Source organism: Podarcis liolepis (assembly GCF_965112155.1).
Source record: "Podarcis liolepis genome assembly, chromosome: 1".
NCBI lineage: Eukaryota > Metazoa > Chordata > Lepidosauria > Squamata > Lacertidae > Podarcis > Podarcis liolepis.
In genome coordinates this window covers 62,057,001-62,077,761 of record NC_139554.1, presented here as the reverse complement: position 1 = coordinate 62,077,761, position 20,761 = coordinate 62,057,001, and the positions used below count along the sequence as shown (strand labels likewise).

At 42.3% G+C, this 20,761-nt stretch overlaps 1 protein-coding gene across 5 annotated transcripts in view; it reads right to left on the bottom strand.

Moving 5' to 3' along the window:
* Positions 1-19,758: 19,758 nt before the first annotated feature.
* LUZP2 (leucine zipper protein 2) overlaps positions 19,759-20,761 on the bottom strand; it is a 326,571-nt gene continuing 325,568 nt past the window's right edge. For all 5 annotated transcript variants that reach the window (XM_083464752.1, XM_083464751.1, XM_083464749.1 and 2 more), the window contains one exon: positions 19,759-20,062. In XM_083464752.1, the coding sequence (XP_083320878.1) occupies positions 19,958-20,062 (105 nt within the window). In that variant the 3' untranslated portion in view covers positions 19,759-19,957. The remainder of the gene's footprint in view (positions 20,063-20,761) is intronic.

The window sequence follows — 20,761 nt, the reverse complement described above, 5'->3', positions numbered from 1 at the left end:
GTTAAAGACCCCTGGACAGTTAAGCCCAGTCAAAGGCGACTATGGGGTGCGGCACTCATCTCGCTACTGGCCGAGGGAGCCAGCGTTTGTCCACAGGCGGCTTTCCCATGTGGCCAGAATAACTAAACTGGTTCTGGCACAATGGAACACTGCCAGAGTGCATGGAAATGCCATTTACCTTCCTGTCACAGAGGTACCTATTTATCCACTTGCACTGGTGTGCTTTCGAACTGCTAGGTTGGCAGGAGTTGGGACAGAGCAACAGGAGCTCACTCCATCATGCGAATTCAAACTGCCAACCTTCCAATCGGCAAGCCCAAGAGGCTCAGAGGTTTAGACCACAACACCACCCGCTCCCAGCCATTACCTGTACCTTATCAAAGAGTACCTGCTCTGGAAAGGTATTTCAACTGCCAGAGGCATGATTATTAAATCAGACATAAAAGGGTAAGGGTGTGTGTAATATAGCTAAGAACTCTTCTTCTTTTCTTCTTGTTAGCCAGGAAATGTGGCAAAGTAGCTGAATCCATGTCAGAGTCAGTCTAGGGAATTTCCTCCAAACATCACCATTTTCAGTTTTGAGAAGAAGAGAACAAGCAATACCGCAAATCATTTCAAGCAATGCCCACATGACAGTTACCTTTCACTTTGCTCGATTTTATGTATTTCTCCTAGGTTCATTTGTAATAAAACTCTCTTCTCTTTAGCTTTCAAACAGAGCACACAAAAGTAATTGCAGTTTGCTAAGAGCACAAAACTTTCATGAAATATAATGGCTGTCAAATAATTGACAATCATTTTCTTCCTTTTCATTTTCCCCTTCTTGTGAAGCCTATAAAAATATAGACCTTTTTCTTCTTGTGAAAGATATTGTTATTTCCTTTTTTAACTTCTCACAAACGACCTTTTTTTAACATTTCAGGCCAAATGGCTGAAACATTACTTCCTTCCCTAAAGCTCCTCTTGCATGTTAAGATCAGCAGAGAAAGTCCTCTTAGTAGTTCCACTGCTCTCTGAAGTTCAGGGGTGGTGGCAGCCCACCAGACGACATTCTTTGTGATAACTGCTAGGTTATGGAACTCCTTCCCCAAAGAGGTATGTCTGGCACCTTCATTATACAGCTTCTATATATGCTGTATAATGTGGTATGCTGAAGGTGAACTGCTTTGCTCTGGCCTTTGACATTGAGACATGTGTTTTTGAGACCAGTCATATTCCTGGGAACATGATTTTTTAAAACTCTTTTTGATGTTGAAGTTCAGATTGCTGTAATCCACCCCAGAACCTGCTGAAGAAGGGTGGGTTAAAAAAAATATTAACAATAGTTCTGTACATCCTCTTTTATATCAAGCTTCAGTCTACACACATTCTGGGTCTCTCATGGTAACTTCTCACAAAAATCCCCCCCCCCACATCAGAATTAATACTTCTGTTCAAAGATCTATGCTCTGCCAGAGAGTGAGAGTCTAAATGGTCATTTCTTTCTTGACACGTGGCCACGGAGATGAACAAGAACAGGATTTCTCAATCTCTGAATTGGAAAATAGATATTTGTGATACTTCATTACACATTCTTCTGCTCACATGGGTATTATTCCTTGCTGAGGCAAGAGGAAAAGTAACTGAAGGAGCAGTCTTGAAACAACTGACATTTAAACTTATTCTCAAAGGGAAAATAGAAAGCAAATTTAAGAGGGTGGGTGCTGAATTCAAACTCGCCTCTTTCGTTCAGGCTGGGAATGGTTTGGACTTCACCCATATCAGAATAGCTGTTTGCCCATTGTCTCCCACACATCATTTAATTTCTTGAAAGGAAATTGGCCCTGAGCCTAATGCTCCCTTCTTCTCCATTGCACCCCTACAGCCAGCAACGTCCTCTTCCCTCTGTGGAAAGGCATCCATCAATTGTGGAGAGCCTTCTCTGCTCATGGAACTCAGACCTTCCTGGATTCTAAATCCTCCAAGTACTGGTCTATTTCTTGGTTGTTAGGTGGAATTACTGTTCCTCATACTAGTGTTCCCTGGAAGGTAAGGGCTGTCATCAACACCGCAGACTGGCTGTAAACAGGCTCCTTGCTGTTGCAGGATCATTTGCCCCATCAAGAAAGAAGTATTATGATATTAAGGTTATTACACCCTGAGAACAAGATCCAGCTGGTGATGCTAAATTTAGTTTCACACTGTGACTTGTGGGAATTTCTTGCAGATGGCAGTCATCTCATCTGCATTGGCAAAGGTAAAAGCAATGTAATTTCATTACTTGCATTGAGCCTCATTCTGCGACGTATGGTACAAAGCACTGACACTCTGAGAAGACATATTAAGCTGTTGGTTAGATATCATTCAGATAATGAAATGGCCTCAGCCCTTGTGCGTGAACAACATAAGAATCATTTGGGTTTGCCATTTGCCAGGTGCTGTACTTTTACGTTCCGCAACATTTGTGGCACGCCACACTTTCTGAGGAACAAACACAAATGAGCACTTAGCCATAAAGCTATCACTTAGTCCGGTGTCATTTATCTGTCTTTGATTTAGAAACTCTTTTAACTGCAGGTATAAAATATGTGCCTGCTTTCATGTGCCTGAGAAATGGCTTTAAAATGAGAGTAAGTTCACTTGAGATCATTATTTTGATGTCGTCTATACCTGCTTACCTGAGAGTAATCCCCACTGAAGTCAACGGGACTTACAGCTTAGCAGTTCTTTATATGACTGCATATATGACTATATGACTACTTTATTAAGCACAACATACAACCAAAGTTTTTTTAAAAAAATAAAATAAGAATAAAGGCAAAAGTGAGCAAACAATGTCATTTTATTATTTTTATTTTCTTTGATTAAAAATCATGGTCTCAGTAAGTGCAATTTTTATCACCATCAAATGAAACTAATAATAGGCTCCATCAGGACCACTGTTACTGGTATAGTAAAAATCACACAAGGGGAAACCCCTGAAAAGGCCTTGAATCTTTTGGCTCCCAGCATTGTCCAGTTCTTACTACTTAGCTGGAGAGCTGAGGTACAATGAGATAATTATGGAGGTAGTTGGGATTTGCCTGGGAAGACAATGGAGGAGTGTACCTTTGCAGGTGAAGTCAAACTGTTGTAAGGTTATGGCGTCTGCTGTAGCTGTAGAGACTGATATGGGAGAGACATGTTCTGAAGCAGCTGGGGCAGATGAAGGCACCCAGTTGGAAGTAGTATGCCTCTGAATACTAGTTGCTGGAATCGACAAGTGGTGAGGATGCAGCTGCGCTCATGTCCTCTTGATTGCAGGCTTCTTACAGGCATCTAGATAATTACTGTGAAAACTGAGTTCTGGACTCGATGAGCCTTTGGCCTCACCCAGCAAGGTTCTTCATTGAGAGATCTGTACATCACTGGCTTCTTCAGATCTGCAAGTGCCAAGCTAGTTATTTTTCTCCATGCCTCCATTATTATAGTCTATTTCACCCAATAGCATAGAATCATAAAATCATAGAGTTGGAAGAGACCAACTAGTGATTTGGGTGGGCAAGCAGTTTCCAAAATAATCACAGAACAGAATGTTTAGGTTTAGACAAAAATGGTATTTAAGGTCTTGGCAATAAAAAGGAGAGACTTTGAAAGCTATATTTAGCGATGTTTACATGTCCTATGACACACTACATTCACGACTGATTGAATTATGGTGCTTGAAATAGTGATGGCATGAACTCCACAAATCAAGCTCAGAGTTTGGCTTGGAAAACTCGGTTGTTTGGAAAACAGCAGGTGTTCAGCTGATCCCCAATTAGGTCCATGAAGATGTTATTGGAACTGAAGCAAAGTCCAAGCCCCTTGGTCCAAGCATCTATTCTCCAATCCCTTTACTTTGTCTGCTGCTCTGGTGATGGCTGCAGTTGGAGGAACAGAGGGAGAAGCATCACTGTTGGTCACCCCTTAATTTACCTTGCTTACTGCTTTGCCACCAGTGCAATGGAGGAACAGAGGAGACCTCCTGTCTCTCCCTCCTTTATCCAATGCCTGTGAATCTGCTACAGCTGCATGCTAGGAGCAGAAGCCTTTTAACATGGGAAAAAACTATACGGCATACAGCCATAACAGTAGACAGACAGAAAAGGGAAAGGGAATAGCTATGCTGCCTTGCACCACTGCAGGAGCAGCAAGAAAATTAGGTGGATTGGGTAGGACATGTGGGGGGGTGTTACTGAGTTGTTCGTCTTTTTATTTTGATTATGTATTTTGTGTTTTTATACTGCGATTTTATCCTGTGAACCACCCTGAGACCAGTGAGTATAGGGCGGTATACAAATTTTAATAATAATAATAATAATAATAATAATAATAATAATAGATGGTATGAACTAGCCATTAGACCAGGGATAGCCAATATAATGTTCTTCAGATGTTGCTGGATTGCAACTCCCATCATCCCTGACAAATGGTCACTCTGGCTGGGGCTGATGGGAGTTATAGCCCAATAACATCTAGAGGGGAACATCTGGCTACTTCTGCAATTAGGCAAAGGGAAATGGAGTCCTGGCTGCATTTCCCCAGCCATCCTCAAAACAGGTAAATAAAAGTCAACGTTCCAAGGGTTTCTCTCAAAAGACCAAGGCCCTGTATATCCCGGGGCCAAGGAAAATACATTGCTAGAAACCCTCTTCTGGTGTTCCAATCAGCAGATTCCACACACGCGCATGCTAACTCTAATGCTCCAACTCTACTCTTGTCACCCTCATGGTAACTGTCAGAAGTGGGGATCTTGCTTCTACTCATATTCACTCCTGGTGTGATGCAGAACCCCTAATTTTCAGGATTGCCTCTTTCTTATTGTTGTGCCCAGTGCTTTTCTTCTAGAAAAAAAAGGTGCCGGTACTGTGTTTCCTTGAGTACCCCCAGAAAAAAGTGGTTGCGTCACACATAGCTTCAGACTTCTTTGTTTACATAAACAAGAATGACTTCAAACATTTCTATTTATCTCAAGAACATTTGAGAAGAGAACAAACCACAAAACATTTACCCTTCAAGATGGCCTAACTGTAAGCTTATACTAGTTATTTCCTTTGAATGCTGAAGCTAAATCTAGGTTTTCATTTTTTATTTTTTTTTAGAAGGAGCCTATTAACATACACTGCTCTTTATGTAAGTAAGGACTTTGTTTAACTTTCCAGGTTAGCCCCTTTCTTTGAGTTTCCCTCAAATGGTGGCTGATGACGTTTAAAGGGGTCAATTTTTCTTCCCCTGCCATTAAAATGGCAAAGTCACATTCAAGTGAATCAGCTTTGTATGAGCACAACTTCAGAAGGAAGAAATGGAAGTATGGTAATTTATTCAAGAAACTGATGGATTCTTGACACTTAAATGATCTAAACTGCAAAGAGATTTAAATTGTCGCATTGCACTTGGAACCTTTTCTCCCTCCTTCAGAAAGAAGCTGGTGGGACAAATTTTCTCAAAAGGAATACCTCCGCCATTCAACTTCAACTCACATCAAAGAATAAAAATAGTCACTTTGTTGGGGAAAGCACTTATCAGTCCTACCAAGAGATCCTTCCTAGAAATGAAAGAATTTCTTTGATTGGCAAGGAGGAAGGGGTGGTGCGAAGCTGGAAAAGTTGGGTCTTGACCTAGCCAAAGTTAAACACTCTTAAGCACCATTTATTTCTGTAAGAGCATCTGCTTAATTGTTCCCCCCAGAGACACTGACTTTCCCCAAGGCAAAATTTACCCTGTAGCACATGTTATGAATAGCATCCTTATTGCTTGGGGGCATTTTCACAAGACCATCGCACTCCACAAGAATAAAAGAGAGAGAGAGGGAGGGGGGAGTCTTTTCTAGATCAAAACTTATGATGTCCTTCAGTTTTTACTTACATGAAGCAAATATAAATATGCCAGAATATGAAAGTCTGTGACAGGACATGAAACACTTAAGTAAATCAACAAATAAATATTCTAGGAACAGCAAAAATAACCAAGACAAAGGTAAGGATATCTGTTTTCCAGTGTTGTCAGATGGTATTCTATGAGATCTTTAATTAAGATGATAACAACATTTTATTCCAGTGCACACATCACATTCAGTGAGTATAATATGTGCACCTGTGAACACAATAACTGAACTTTATTCACATGTAATAGTGAATGAGGGTACAGTTAGTGGACATGATAGTTGAGTTGGAAGGCAGGGAAGTTACAGTGCACAGCAAAAATTTGAAAAAGAAAAAGAAAGGGGGAAGAGTTGTGCTAGTGGAACTATTTTGTTGGATGCCACCATCTCACTTTCCTTGTGCTGAGTCCAGGACCCTAACTGCACTGTGCTTTTAAAACAGTATTATGTCACTTTAAAAAGTCATGGCTGTTAGGATATTTCCGTTCCACCTTAAAAGGGAGCAGGCTTTTGTAAGCAACAGAGTCTGCGCATGTCCTATTCACAGGATGTTTATGCTTGCTGTTTTTTCCTTTCGTTTTCTCAGTTGGCCGAAGATGCTGACACAGAACGGTCACGTTTTCTTTTGTTCTGTTAAACGCTAATAAAGTCTGAAAATTATGCTCTTCTGCGGTGCAAGCTTTTGGCTGTGTTTCTGCTGATAAACAGTGTACACCCAGCCCTGGAATGTGGCTAGGAATTTCCAGAGGCTTCGTGTCGCTAACTGCTGGATCTGCCTGTCTACGGGAGGCCGATGGATCGTCCAGAACTCCGGCTTGGGGGCTCATGATGGACACTATCTCCCTGGCAGTTTCCCAACAACAAGGTTATGGGCCCAGATTCACGGCACCTACAGGAGAGTAAAGCTGCAACAGACTGCGTTTGAGGTATGTGGGGAAAGCGAAAGGAAGGGACGTTTTCCTGTTTTACCTCGGCAAGGAGTCTTTGAACTCCGGCAGATTAATTGGCCTGGGAGCTGAGCCAAAAAGGCTTCGTGATTAATGGCTGCCAAGATAAGGAGTCTCTCGACTCACGGCTAAAGTAAAAGCTGGAATGGAGTTTTTCCAAGCTTCAGAAACTGCTCCGTGTCCTAAGTTGGATGGGCAGAATTATGAACCCTGGGCAAAATGGTGTGAGAGTTTACTGCGTCAGTTTGGGGTGTGGCATGTCGTTTTTGAAGCCCCCCCAGTTCCTCTGACAGAGAGATGGAAAGGCCAGAATTCGAAAGCTATTGACATAATAGTCCTATCCGTATCTCTTGAGGAAATTAAGACGCTGGCTGGCAACACCACTGCACGTGCAATGTGGTCTGCTTTAAAAAAAGCTCACAAAGCAAAAATCCCAGCCCAGAGTTTGACTGCATCGGAGGTCCTAGCTGTTTCCCAGAATGCGTTTGAGTGCAGGGATGCTGAGGGCACCGGTTGCAAGCTGCAGGGGGAGCTGACCGTCACGTCGTCCCAGGCAGCATTCCAGCCTCCAGGGGGAGCCAAGGAGTCGGCAGCTGAGAGCTCTGGTTCTCATGGGAACCAAGGCCATCGCCTTTGCAGAGGCCGGAAAGGCAAAGGTAAACAGAGCCACAGGCAGACACCTGCAGATGGCCAGGAGCAGAGGGAGGGTGAAGAGCCCGCGCAAGGGAAAAACAAAGCGTTGTTTACTGGCACAGCTTCACCAAAGGCTAAAGGCACGTCTGCAGATGGCCAGAAGCAGGGGGGCGAGCTGCAAAAGCCCACGTCAGTGGAAAGCAAGGTTTTGCTTGCTGGCACAGCTTCACCAAAGGCTAAAGGCAAGTCTGCTGGCCAGGAGCAGCAGGGGGGCAAGCTGCAAAAGCCCAAGCCGCTGGAAAACAAGGGTTTGCTTGCTGTAAAGACTGCTCCAACAGCCAAAGGCAGATTTATTGTGGATTCAGGTGCGAATCGCCACGTTTCCAAGGATCGGCATCTCTTTATCTCCTTCAAGCCTCAGGAAGGTGAGATCCACCTGGCTGATGGAAGGACGTTGCAAATTGCTGGAGAAGGGACTGTGAAACTTGCAAGTTTGCACACAACCATCAGCGGTGTACTATATGTTCCAGGCGCTGCAAGTAACTTGTTGAGCGTACCACAGCTTACTGGGCGTGGTTTTCAGATTTCCTTCAAGAGGAGCGTCTGTGTCATCAGTAAAGGCAAAGAGGACTATTTGCATGCAAAGTTTATGGATGGTTTGTTCCATATAACTTATGATGACACTGCTGTTGTATCTAATGCTGATTCTTGTTGTGTTGCACAAACTAACAAAGTTCTTCATGCAGGTTGCATTCATGATGCGCATCGACGTTTTGTCACCTCTCTTGGAAGGCACTGGCCAAGATGCCAGAGGTGGTTGAAGGTTTGAACATCAAACCTTGTAAATTTCACATGAAATGTGTATCTTGTGCAGAGAACAAGGTGAAGGTTGCTCCAAAAGGCAAGGAGTCTAGCAGGCAGGCTTCCAAGCCCTACCAGCTAGTGCATGCGGACCTGGTTGGTCCACTAGCGCCCTCTATAGGAGGAGCAAGGTACTTCATGATTCTGATTGATTCTTTTTCTAGGTACATTCATGTGTATTTGCTCGAACAGAAATCGCAAGCGTTTCCAAAGTTTAAGGAATTCTGTGCTTGGTTGGAGAATGTGCACGGTAAACGTATTTCTTGCTTTTTTACTGATCGGGGCGGGGAGTTTACTTCTCAGCAGTTTGAAGCTTTCCTGACTGAGAAGGGAATCCAGCATGACATGTCAACGCCCAGATCACCATGGATGAATGGGCTTGCGGAGAGAGCAAATCAAACATTGCTGCAAGGAATCAAAACCTTGTTGCATGATGCCAATCTCCCTGATAAGTTTTGGGGGGAAGCTTTGGGGAATCTGGTTTACAGTTATAATCGCAGATTGTCATCACCCATTGGTTGTACCCCCTATGAGAAGATGTTTGGCAAGAAACCCAACACCAAACACATGAGAATTTTTGGTTCAGACATGTGGGTACGCACACAACAAACCAACAAGCTTGGGAAGCGTGGGGCACATGGTTTGTTCATGGGGTACGAAAAAGGTGCATACAGGGTATGGATGACTGACTCTAAATCCATAAAGTTCACAAGGAGTGTTGAGTACAATCCTAAGTGGGGGGAAAATGTGGGAATTTTCCAGAGTTACCCAGAGGAGGATGAAGGTGATGTCAAGCAAGCAGCTAAAGCTGAGGAAGCTGCTGATGATGATGAGGATGATGATGATGATGATGATGATGATCAGAGTTCGGATTCCAGTTCAGTGGGCGGCGCTGCTGCTGATGTCAGTGAAAGTGATGACACAGCAGACTACCAAAGCGCAAAGGCCTCAGTCAGACCATCTGATGCGTCTGACAATGAACTGGAAGAACCACTGTTCACCATTGGTCACTTTTCTCCTAAGAAAGAGGAGATGAGTCCAGAAGACTTGCGTCTAGTACGCAGATCTGAAAGGGCGACCAAAGGCAGACCTCCAAAGAGGTATGCTGATGAGTTTGCTAAGACAGCAACTGCTGTTCTTAGTAGCTCAGAGAAGGTGTGGGAACCTTCAAGCTTCAAAGAGGTTCAGGAGTTGACCTCTAAAGATGCTGAGCCTTGGCTTAATGCCATGAAGGCTGAAGTTGATTCCTTGAACAGGAACCAAACTTGGGAATTGGTACCGGTAGTCCCAGGAATGAGACTGGTTGGCAGCAAATGGGTCTTCAAGGCCAAGACAGACCAGAATGGCAAGGTAGTCAGACACAAAGCCAGATTGGTTGCCAGAGGTTTTTCACAGGTACCAGGACAGGATTACCACGAGACCTACTCTCCCACAGTCAAATATGAGAGCATTCGGCTGATGCTCAAGGTCGCTGCGGAGGAGAAACTGCATGTTTCCCACCACGACATTAATACAGCTTTTTTGTACGGGATTTTGGGGGAGGAGCTGTTCATGCTTCCACCTGATGGGATGGAGATACAGAAGGGTATGGTCTGTAAACTGCGGAAATCCTTATATGGTCTCAAGCAGAGTGCCAGGTGTTGGAACACAAAACTCACTGAGACATTGCTTTCTCTAGGTTTTCACCAGGGCAAAGCTGATCCATGTGTGTTTGTCAAGGAGGAGGGGCAAAACAAACTGTATTGTTTATGTTTTGTTGATGATCTTCTGATGTTTTGGAAGAATCAGGCTTTTTACCAAAGCACCCTAGCTCAACTGAAGGAGCACTTTGACATGAAGGATCTTGGTGAGGTATCCAACTATCTTTCTCTGCAGGTGGAGAAGGACCAAGCAGGTAATTTTCTGGTACACCAAACCCAGAAAATTGCTGATGTGTTAACCAGGTTGAATTTGGTTGATGCAAACCCAGCAGACACACCGATGGTGACAGGTTACCAGGTAGACAGTACTGCTGAAGCGTTTTCTGACACAACGCTATACAGATGCATTCTAGGCAAGCTGAATTTCATTGCCAGATGTTCAAGACCTGACATTGCTGTAAGCTGTAATCTGCTTAGCAGACATGCCAACAATCCTACGGTTCAGGATTGGAAAGCTCTGAAGCGCATAGCCCGCTATTTGAAAGGGACTATGCACTACAGGCTGAGGTTCACCAGTCAGAAGACTGGAGGTCTTGAAATCTTTGCAGATGCAAGTTTTGGAAGTGACACCACGGATGGTACAAGCACTTCTGGTGTGTGCTACATGTACAACCACTGCCTGTTTGACTGGTTGTGCAAGAAGCAAACAACAGTGAGCCTAAGTTCCTGTGAAGCAGAACTCAATGCTCTGTCTTTTTCACTCATGGATTGTGAATGGTTGATGCAACTGTTTAAGGACATCGGGGTTTCTGTGAAATGTCCTATACAAGTGTATCAAGACAATAGATCTTGTTTGGCTTTGCTGAACTCCGAGAGTTGCAAGCAGAGAACCAAGTACTTGCAGATTAAGTTACATCGTGCAAGAGAGTGTATTCAGAAAGGACTGATTCAAGTGTCCTACATGGCAGGAAATGAAATTCCTGCTGATCTGTTGTCTAAGGTTGTTAACAAAGAACAACTTAAGGTTTATGTACAAAGGTTGCAATTGAGTGAACCACAGGTACAACAGGTTACACGGAAAGGGGGAGGATGTTAGGATATTTCCGTTCCACCTTAAAAGGGAGCAGGCTTTTGTAAGCAACAGAGTCTGCGCATGTCCTATTCACAGGATGTTTATGCTTGCTGTTTTTTCCTTTCGTTTTCTCAGTTGGCCGAAGATGCTGACACAGAACGGTCACGTTTTCTTTTGTTCTGTTAAACGCTAATAAAGTCTGAAAATTATGCTCTTCTGCGGTGCAAGCTTTTGGCTGTGTTTCTGCTGATAAACAGTGTACACCCAGCCCTGGAATGTGGCTAGGAATTTCCAGAGGCTTCGTGTCGCTAACTGCTGGATCTGCCTGTCTACGGGAGGCCGATGGATCGTCCAGAACTCCGGCTTGGGGGCTCATGATGGACACTATCTCCCTGGCAGTTTCCCAACAATGGCTTCCCCCAAAGAATCCTGGGAACTGTAGTTTGTTATGGGTGCTGGAGTTCCAGGATTCCTTTGGGGATTGAATGACTGTTCAGAGTGGTATGATACCACTATAAATGTGTAGTGCAATTGGGGCCTAGGTCTCACATTCCAGTTTTGTCTGGTGAATCAGCCCTTTGACTAGGTAGTGTTTGGTTGGTATGATGGGGCCACCAGGTATATCACACCTATCGTCAAGAAACTTTATTGTCTTCCACTATGTTTCTGGACGCAATGCTGGTTCTAACCATTGCAGTCCTAAATCATCTAGAAAAGCCAGAAAAACCCAAAGACTGAATAATCCTGTATGAACCTGCATAGCAGATGTCATCATCGCCAGTAAAGTCTCATGCAGGGATTACGATGCTGGCTATCATAGAGACAGCTTTTTCTAAAGCTGAGCCCCAACTGTGGAAAATTACCACAAAGCAGGTTTACCTGATGTCTTTGTCTCCATCCTTTAGGCAACTGGATCCACTGATGTTACTAGAGACTCAGAGAGTCTTAGTGGTTAGAAGCCCCTCTTGAACAGGAATGACTTGGCCACTGTCCTCCATGCTCTGGCAAACCCCCACAAGAGTCAACTCCTGGGGCTGAGGTCACTCCCCCCCAATAAAATATTTGAGCCCCCCACCAAGTTGATGGCCATTGCCATTCAAATGGTGGGTGTCACATCATGTGGGCAAGGCTAACCTGCCCCTTCCCAATATTTTATTCAAGTTAGTACCCCTGTAACCTCAAGATTGGATTACTTCAATACACTCTACATGAGGTATGAAGATGATTTGGAAACTTCAATAGTTCCAAAATGTAGCAGCCAATTTACTGGCTGGGGTTCCATGTAGCACTCAGGTAACCACTGGTTGCTAGTTTGTTTCCAGGTCCAATTCAAGGGGCTCACATTAGTGCTTAAAACCCTAAAAGATTTAGGCCCCATATATCTGAAAGTCTGTCTCCATTCTTACCAAACTTCTTAGGTGTTAAGATCAGCAGTGGGAACTTCTTGGTAGTTCCTCCACCCTTCAGAAGTGCAAGGAATGGTGGCCTGGGAGAGGGCTTTCTTTGTGGCAGCCCCTGAATTGTAGAATATCCAACAGAGGTGCATCTAAGATATTTGATGCATAGCTTTTGCAGTATGCTAAAGTTGTACCTCTTTGCCCAAGCTTCCCACCCCATCCACAGCTGAGGTATTCTGTTCTGTTGTGACTGGACTGGTTTTACTTTTATGATTGCAAGTGTTTGAACTGGTTCTTTTTTAAAAAAGAATAATTGTATATTATATTATTGTAACCTGCCCTGGGAAATTAGGGCAAAAAGTGGGCAAGACATCAAATGAAATCAGTCAGTCAGTCAATAAAATCAGGGTTTATTTATTTTTTTAAAAAAGGTTTTGATAGGATTAGGGCCAAAACAAATAAACAGATGCTGCCCATCTTTGTTTTTATTGTTGTTGTTTATGTACACAGTCCTTTTTTTAACTGCTTATATTTCATCGTATTGATGTGTTCATAATCTGCAGGCAAAGTCACCTAGAATACCAACCACTGCTGAGAGAGACCATGCAATTTAAAATAAAACTAAAAATGGATAAGTGAGTAGTACAACACCCCTTTAAAAGAAAAGACTACGGGAGGTGAGGTACGATCCAGGTACCATTTATTCTCTCTCCATATTTTAATCCAGGCATAGGCAAACTCAGTCCTCCAGATGTTTTGGGACTACAACTCCCATCATCCCTAGCTAACAGGACCAGGAATGATGGCAATTGTATTCTGAAAACATCTGGAGGGCTGAGTTTGCCTATGCCTGTTTTAATCTGAAAGTCAAGCTGCTTCAATGATCCAAGCTTTGCAATGATTGGAGTTCTGCTCTCGCTTCCAGCTGCCTTAAGTCCATCGGTCTTTCTTGGGAGGAAACGCAGCAGAAAGATAATGAAGCAAAGCCTTTTTCTTGGTACTTTGGGCAAAGGGGAGCTGTTGGCTCAATGCAACTGCCCACTTCCTGAGCCAATATTTAGAATATTGTTGTTGAAATGAAGCTGTCCTGGCTCTTTCCTATTGATTTTCAACTTTTATTCTTTTTAATCCTTATTTATTCTAATGAATTGGAAAGATTTTACCAGGCTCTTAAAAAAGAAAAGAAAAAAGGACTAGAGCCACCTAAGGGAAGTTTTAACAAGTATGGTAAAATTTCTAAAGAAGCAGAGCAGGATTTTCATGCATTGCTGGGTTGCTCTTGAATTCCACCCAAAGCAAAATGCAATTCAAGTTTGGAGATTCTTAAACAAAGTTCAGGAGGAATTTCATGGGGAACTAAAGGATTGGATAAGACTTTTAATACTTATAAAAGCACATTGGAGTACCACATCTTGTGTTTCATAAGGATTTGCAAATGTGTCAGTTTCAGTTTCTTATTTTTTCAATCTAAAATTTCACACACACCCCACTCCCAGTTTTCTGCATCCTCTGCATTTCCACATATATATTTTTTAAAAAATAATAATATAAAAATCCATCATGAAAATTCATCAGTGTTTTAGTGCAAAATTATCCTAATGTACTATGCACATTTTTATATGCTATTTTGCCTAATAAACATATTTTTCTGCACAGCAAATTTCTCATACAAGGCATTTTTGTATGCTATTTTTGTATGCTATTTTCACAGATTGTCACTGACACTTTACCCCAGTGTATGGATTTTTGTATACATTACCATTATTGCAAATTTAGGAGAATTTTGGAGAAGTGAATATTTCACAAGATGGCTGTGTTTCATTGTTCCAGAAGGTGCAGATTATACAATTCATCTTTAAATGCAAACAAATTCAAATTTTCTTCCCATCCCTAGTACTTCATAGATCAGATTTGTAAGTTGTTCTGTGAGTTTCCTTGTAAACCTATTTCCAAAATATTCAGTACTTTTTACTGCACCTCTAAAACAACATTGCTACCTTATTTCCAGAGAGAATAGTATGTCCCTCATTGTCGCATAAAAGACAAAAAAAAAAAAAAAATCCCCACTGATCACTACAACTCCATCACAGAAAAATGGAACATTAAAAAAAAATATGCCTGCCATCCAATTATGAAATATATGGAACCTCAGCCAGAAAAGGACATGTCTATTTTTGACTTATTTTATATTAGATTGCTGCATCCTGTTTACTTGTGCCTCTAGCTTTGAAACACCCCAGTGATTTAAATTAGGATAATAAACCTTGTGAACTGTGAGAGCATTTGGAGAAATAAATAAATAAGCATCTACTGCTGGTGAAATGGACAGATACATAAATCTCTATGGTAGGGCTGCCTTATGTCTGGATTTTCCCAGACATTACCAGGATTTCAAAGGTGGAATAGATGTCTGGAGGGAAAAGACAAAAGATAGCATTTCTTTTTCACACTGTATAATCTAATTATGAATGTCCACATTGCTCCTAAATGACTTGAAGCCTCTTGCAAGCAACTATGCATGAGCTAGGCTGATACTAGTATATTCATTAATGTGGATGATTTTACAGCATCTGAACTAGGCCTTCAAAATATTGCCCCACTTCCCTGTCTCACCCATTCTTCTGCCTCCCTTCAACCAAGCTCATTGTGAACATTTAAATAAGGAAGGCTTACAATGCAATCCTAGTCTACATAGAAGTATGTTCTGTTGAGATTGATGACACTTACTTCCAGGTCTGGGTAGTGCATAGAATTTCAGCTTTAGAGGTTTTTCATAACTGTCACCAGGCCCTTTAAAAAGGTAAATTATTTTTTTCTGAACTTTTCTGAGAATCCGTCAGAAAGCTTCATCTGTAGCAGCTAAAAAACTCCAACTGATCACAGAAAATGCATCTGAAGAGTAGCTCTTGTTTACATTCATTTTGTTTAGCAAAACCTTGTTCAACAGAGAGCTATAAATAATTCCAGACACTTGCAATTAGTGTTTGTTTCAGTGCCTGCACCTATGAAATTGCAATATTCATCACAAGGATGTACAAAGCCGTCCCTTGTTTTAGTACAAGGGACCATAAACTTTACAAAGCGGCGCTCTTTTCATGTAGCTTAATGTAACGCTTTTCAGACTGGTGAACACCGTATTTTACAATGCATTTTCATGAATCATTGCCCCAGGTCTTGCCAATTCCTGCGGGGTGGGGGGAATGCTTCCATTGGTTATCTAACTACTGCGTTCCATGAAAATATCTTCTTTTGCAGAATACAGTTTGTTATATACATATCATAGGCGTCTAATTGTTTTTAAAGTCATGCTTGCTCAAAAGGTTTTGTCAGGGTTGGGCGCAAACTTCAGGCTCATAGGATATTCTTTGTTTTTCACTGGAACGCCAAGATCTATGAAACACAGCCAGTGCAAAAGGCATATCATTGAAATGAAAGAACATGATGCTATGGAACATATTCCAACTATAGGAGTTTTACCCCCAGAACCAAAACTGTTCTGAACTCCAGGGCTGGCCCAAGACACTTTGGCACCTGAGCAAACCACAAAATGACACATCTTCCCACCAAGGAAGACAATTAAGTATAATTGTTTAATTGCACACTGAAATGGAGAGTGACTGTATGTATATTGCTGAAGGGTTTAACACTGGAAAATTCCATCAGAGTTTTCCTGAATATCAGCCTAGGGTAAAGGTAAAGGTAAAGGGGACCCCTGACCATTAGGTCCAGTCGTGACCAACTATGGGGTTGCAGCGCTCATCTTGCTTTATTGGCTGAGGGAGCCGGTGTACAGCTTCCGGGTCATGTGGCCAGCATGACTAAGCCGCTTCTGGCGAACCAGAGCAGCACACACAAACACCGTTTACCTTCCCACCGGAGCGGTACGTATTTATCTACTTGCACTTTGACATGCTTTCGAACTGCTAGGTTGGCAGGAGCAGGGACCGAGCAACGGGAGCTCACCCCATCACGGGGATTTGAACCATGATCTTCTGATCAGCAAGTCCTAGGCTCTGTGGTTTAACCCATAGCACCACCCTAGGGTGTTGCCTAGGGTGCTGCTGGTTTATTCTGAGAAGTTTATTAAGGGAAGTAGGCCCACTCTGTTTCTGAAGCCAACAATATTCTGCTGGTCTTGCATCAGGGCTTTGGGGAGGGAGCTGGGAACATAGGAATCTGTCTTGTGCTGAGTCAGACCCATGGTCTATCTAGCTTGGTACTGCCCACATTAAGTGGCAGCAGCTCTCCAGGGTTTTGACCAAGTAGGCATTCCCAGCCCTACATAGAGATGTCAGGGATTGAACCTGCGACCTTTGACATGCAAAACAAATGTCCTACTGCTGATCCAAGGGGAGAGAAGGGAAACTCACTAGGAAAGAGAGGCCGTTCTTATTATGTGCACCTTTTGGAAGTCAAAATCTAATACAGCTGCTTTTGAATTTTCCTGCTAGCCAATATTTACCGCATGTGTTTCCAGATCCACTATCCTTCTACCTGCTTTCAAACTCACTTTTTTGGGGCATGCTTTCATTAACATTCCTCATTGTCTCTTTGCTGGCATTAACATTTAAACAAGAAGTGGGACTTTTCTGCCTTCATTTCCAGAGAATAATGCTCAGGCGGCTATTTTCATATTTCTTTACAATTAAAAAGAAAATTGTGTCTGCTCAAATACAGTGATCTTTCCATACAAAATTGGCTGCTTGGCTTTCCTGAAAGTTGTTTGTAAAGCCCCTTTTAATTTAAGCATTTGAGATGGAAATCAGTGGAAAACAAAAACCCAGATGCAACATTTTTCTCTTCTACAATGAGCACTGATCTGAGCCAGCCTGCACTTGAAAAGTGTGTGGATGTGTATAATTATTATGCCAACCAAAGAGAAAAATAATAATCGTAAGATGTTGAAATACAAAATTACCCCAGATGCCCTTGTCTCTTTTTTTCATCAGTTATTCAGGCTGAACAAGAAAATATGTACTCTTTATTTTAGGCTGAAAATACACTTTTAAAGAGTTGTCACTTGGAGTTAACCATGTTGCAGAAGCAGCAACAGCTCGTGAAGTAGTTTGCTGGAAGTATAATAAAGTATAATAAAGTGTTGCTGATCAGTGACTGGGGGCATGGGATCTAGTACCTTTATCAGAGACCAGTGCTTTTTTCTGGGGTTTCGCAGGAGTACGCATACCCCTAAACATTTTGTGAATCTTTGTACTTTTGTCCATTTACTTTATTTATTTTTCCTGATTTGAATTATAAAATAGTGATTTTTTTGAGTCAAAATGAGAGTACCCCTAAACATTTTTAAAAGGAAAAAAGCACTGCCGGAGACCATCATGAAGTAGCACCGTAACTACAGGCACAAGGAGATCTAAAGCTGCTGAACTGCTCACAGAGCCAAGTGCCTCCTCCTAACACCCCAACAATTTCTCAAAAGATTTCTTCCCCTGCAAAGCAGGCTTCCATTTTCCTGCCCAATTCTTTGGGCCCTTAAGGTTTCCCTTAGGATATCTGCAGGTGCAGAGTTCTGAGCTTAGCATAGCATTGTGAGACGGCTAAAAGTAGTGTATGGTTTCTAACCCGTCAACTCAGCAAAATCCCTGGCTGCCGACTTTTCCTGGTATGAAAAAGCCCCGTAATAGAAGCTGCTATATCTAAATATGCTATATATGTCACTGGTGAGCTTGGCTTGATTTCTCAGGAAAGAAAAGGGGTGGGAGATCATGTTTTAACTTTCTGGAGAAACCAAGCTATTCAAAAGATTGGGAGCCTTCCACATCTCCCTCAGCATGCATTGGTAATGGCACAGCCTGGCTCGGGAGAAAGGAAGTCTGAGCCAAATCTCCCTGGTTTGCCTTGTTATTCAGGGTACCCATAGAGGGGCTGCATACCCTTACTAGATGTCCTGCTTCCCTCAACCTCCCACACAATATATAGTCCATACTCTCCACCACCCTTTTTCTTTTCCCCATTCCTAAAATCTATCTGGTGGTAGCAATGAGAGGCTAAAGGCAGGGCCATGTTGGGCAAGCGTTTCCAATGGCAACATTGGATGAGCTGGTTGGCTCACCTTAGAGAGTCAAATAAATAAATACCAATTCCCACAGGAGGTGTGTTGTTGTTTTTTAACAAGGGTAGTAGCAGTGTAGGATTTACAAGCTGCATTAGGAATAACTAAATTATATTTACCTCATGAGTCCATGAGAAGTTTGACACATTCCCCAAGAGGATGGGTTTGAATTACCCTGGTGGGTGAAACTGAAAGATGGCCTTGCCCTTTCTTCAAGTTTCAAGGCTTCAGCCACAACCATTGAAAAGGCACAGTTGCCTCTCTTTTATCCGGGTTTCAGTTCTTTGGCTCAAGGAGCCCCCTCAGCAGATTTTAGTTGTCTGTACAATATGTGTAATTTACCTGTGGCTTTCACATGATGGTAGCGCCTCCAATGGGCTTTCTGCTCCCCTCCCCCTCAATCTACATCTTGGCATTTCAAGATTAAATGAATCACATATTTTAAATATGAATTTTCTCCTCCTGCTCCTGCTGCCAAACCGCCTACGGTGCTTTCCCCACAAGCCTTCAGTAATATTCCTTTATTCCTCTCTTTGACAGATAATCCCTTTGGAAAGTTTTGAAGATGTTTTTAATAGACTCAAGGACAATAAATGCTTCTTTCTACATTGCCTGATTAAGAGGATAAGAAGCCCCCAAACCTTTAAGTAGTCCATTATATCCTTTGAACAGTAGTTTAAGTGTAGGGATGATTGTGCAGGTTCTCATGGGATGGCAAGACAGAGGAATGTCCTCCAGCATCATTTGGCAAATTAGCATCTCAGGGATAAGACTCAGCTAGAGTATCCCCCTTCAATACAATTCCTGTAGTACAAGTACACTAGTAGTGTACACAGCCCTGAATAACAAGCCCAGGATACCTTAAGGACCACCTTATCCTGTTCACTCCAAGTTGATCACTGAGACCATCAGAAGGAGCAGTTAGTGGTTCCCTATGGACCTGAAGCAGCAAGGAGTCACGGCTTCAGTGTGGTTTTTCCAACTCTAGGGAACTTTCTCCCTCAAGAAGTTAGATGAGCACCGTCCCTACTGAGTTTCAGGCACCTTGCCAAAACCGGGTTGAATGTGTGCATGTGTGTGCAAAGTTACTTGTCGACCTCGATATGCAATAATGATACTTATGAAACAGGATTGGTTAATAAAATAAAAATTCTTAATAGCATTTCTTTACAAAACAGAGTGATTTATAATAAGCAAGTTACAGATCAGGGCAGAATAATATTTCAAAAAACTGGACTGTATTACAAAGCATTTTTTCCCTCAAACATCCATTTTTCTTGGATTATTGCTGAAAGATACTAATCAATCTATTTCAGAAATCTCTAGACTAATTTACAAACATCCATAAAATAGTGAAAAAATTGCATGCTTTAGAAACCTGGTACATTTTCATGCCTCTGGACTAAAAAGATGAAGACGATAGCAAATGAAGAACGTTTTAAAGAGAGCTGGGTAATGTTTACAGAGTCTTTCCCTTGATTTTAGCCAATGCTTCAGGGTTGTTTTCTTTTCTCTCTGTTGATTTTTTAATTTCTGGTTTCATCCATGGAGGACTGTGTGACTTCTGTTAACAGAGGGAGAGAAATGCAATCAGTGTTAAAATATTACAAGTGGGACTTGCAGCACAGTGTTGCAAGGAATCTCCAACCTTCGGTATCTTCTTTTAAACACCTGCCGAAAACTTTCCTATTGTGCTAGCCCTATGCGGGCAATTAAGAGTACATCCCCCCACAATGGTCTATTGTTTTTATTTTATTTTATTTTATTGCTTTCAACATTTTTAAAAAACCTTTTAGGATGTTATTGTTTGGTTTTATGTTTTTATATCGCTGTAAACCATGGTATATTTTTATGATACAGCAGTATATAAATATTTCTTTTTATAAATAAATGCAATAAAATAAATGAGTGATATTTCCCTACCCCAAAAGAGAGTGGTAAAATTTCCTTTGGTAAGACCCAGGCTCCCTTGAAAGGCAGGTAACAAATCACTTGCCTTGCAAGGCTTTCAGAGCCTCAGCACCAGCAAGGGGGATTTTTCTGTTTCACTCCAAACCAGGAGAAGAGGAGAGAAATCTTGCTCACTGGCATTTCCTCCCCATTTCATCCACAAGGCTATTTTCAGGAACCCATGTACACCCGCCATACATGATGTCAGATGTGAGACAGGTCTGCTCCCCTTCCCGGGGGACAGTATTGTGGAATGGGATCTGGGACCTCCCAGTGTCCCAGCTGTTGGCGGAGGGATGCCACCCATGTCATA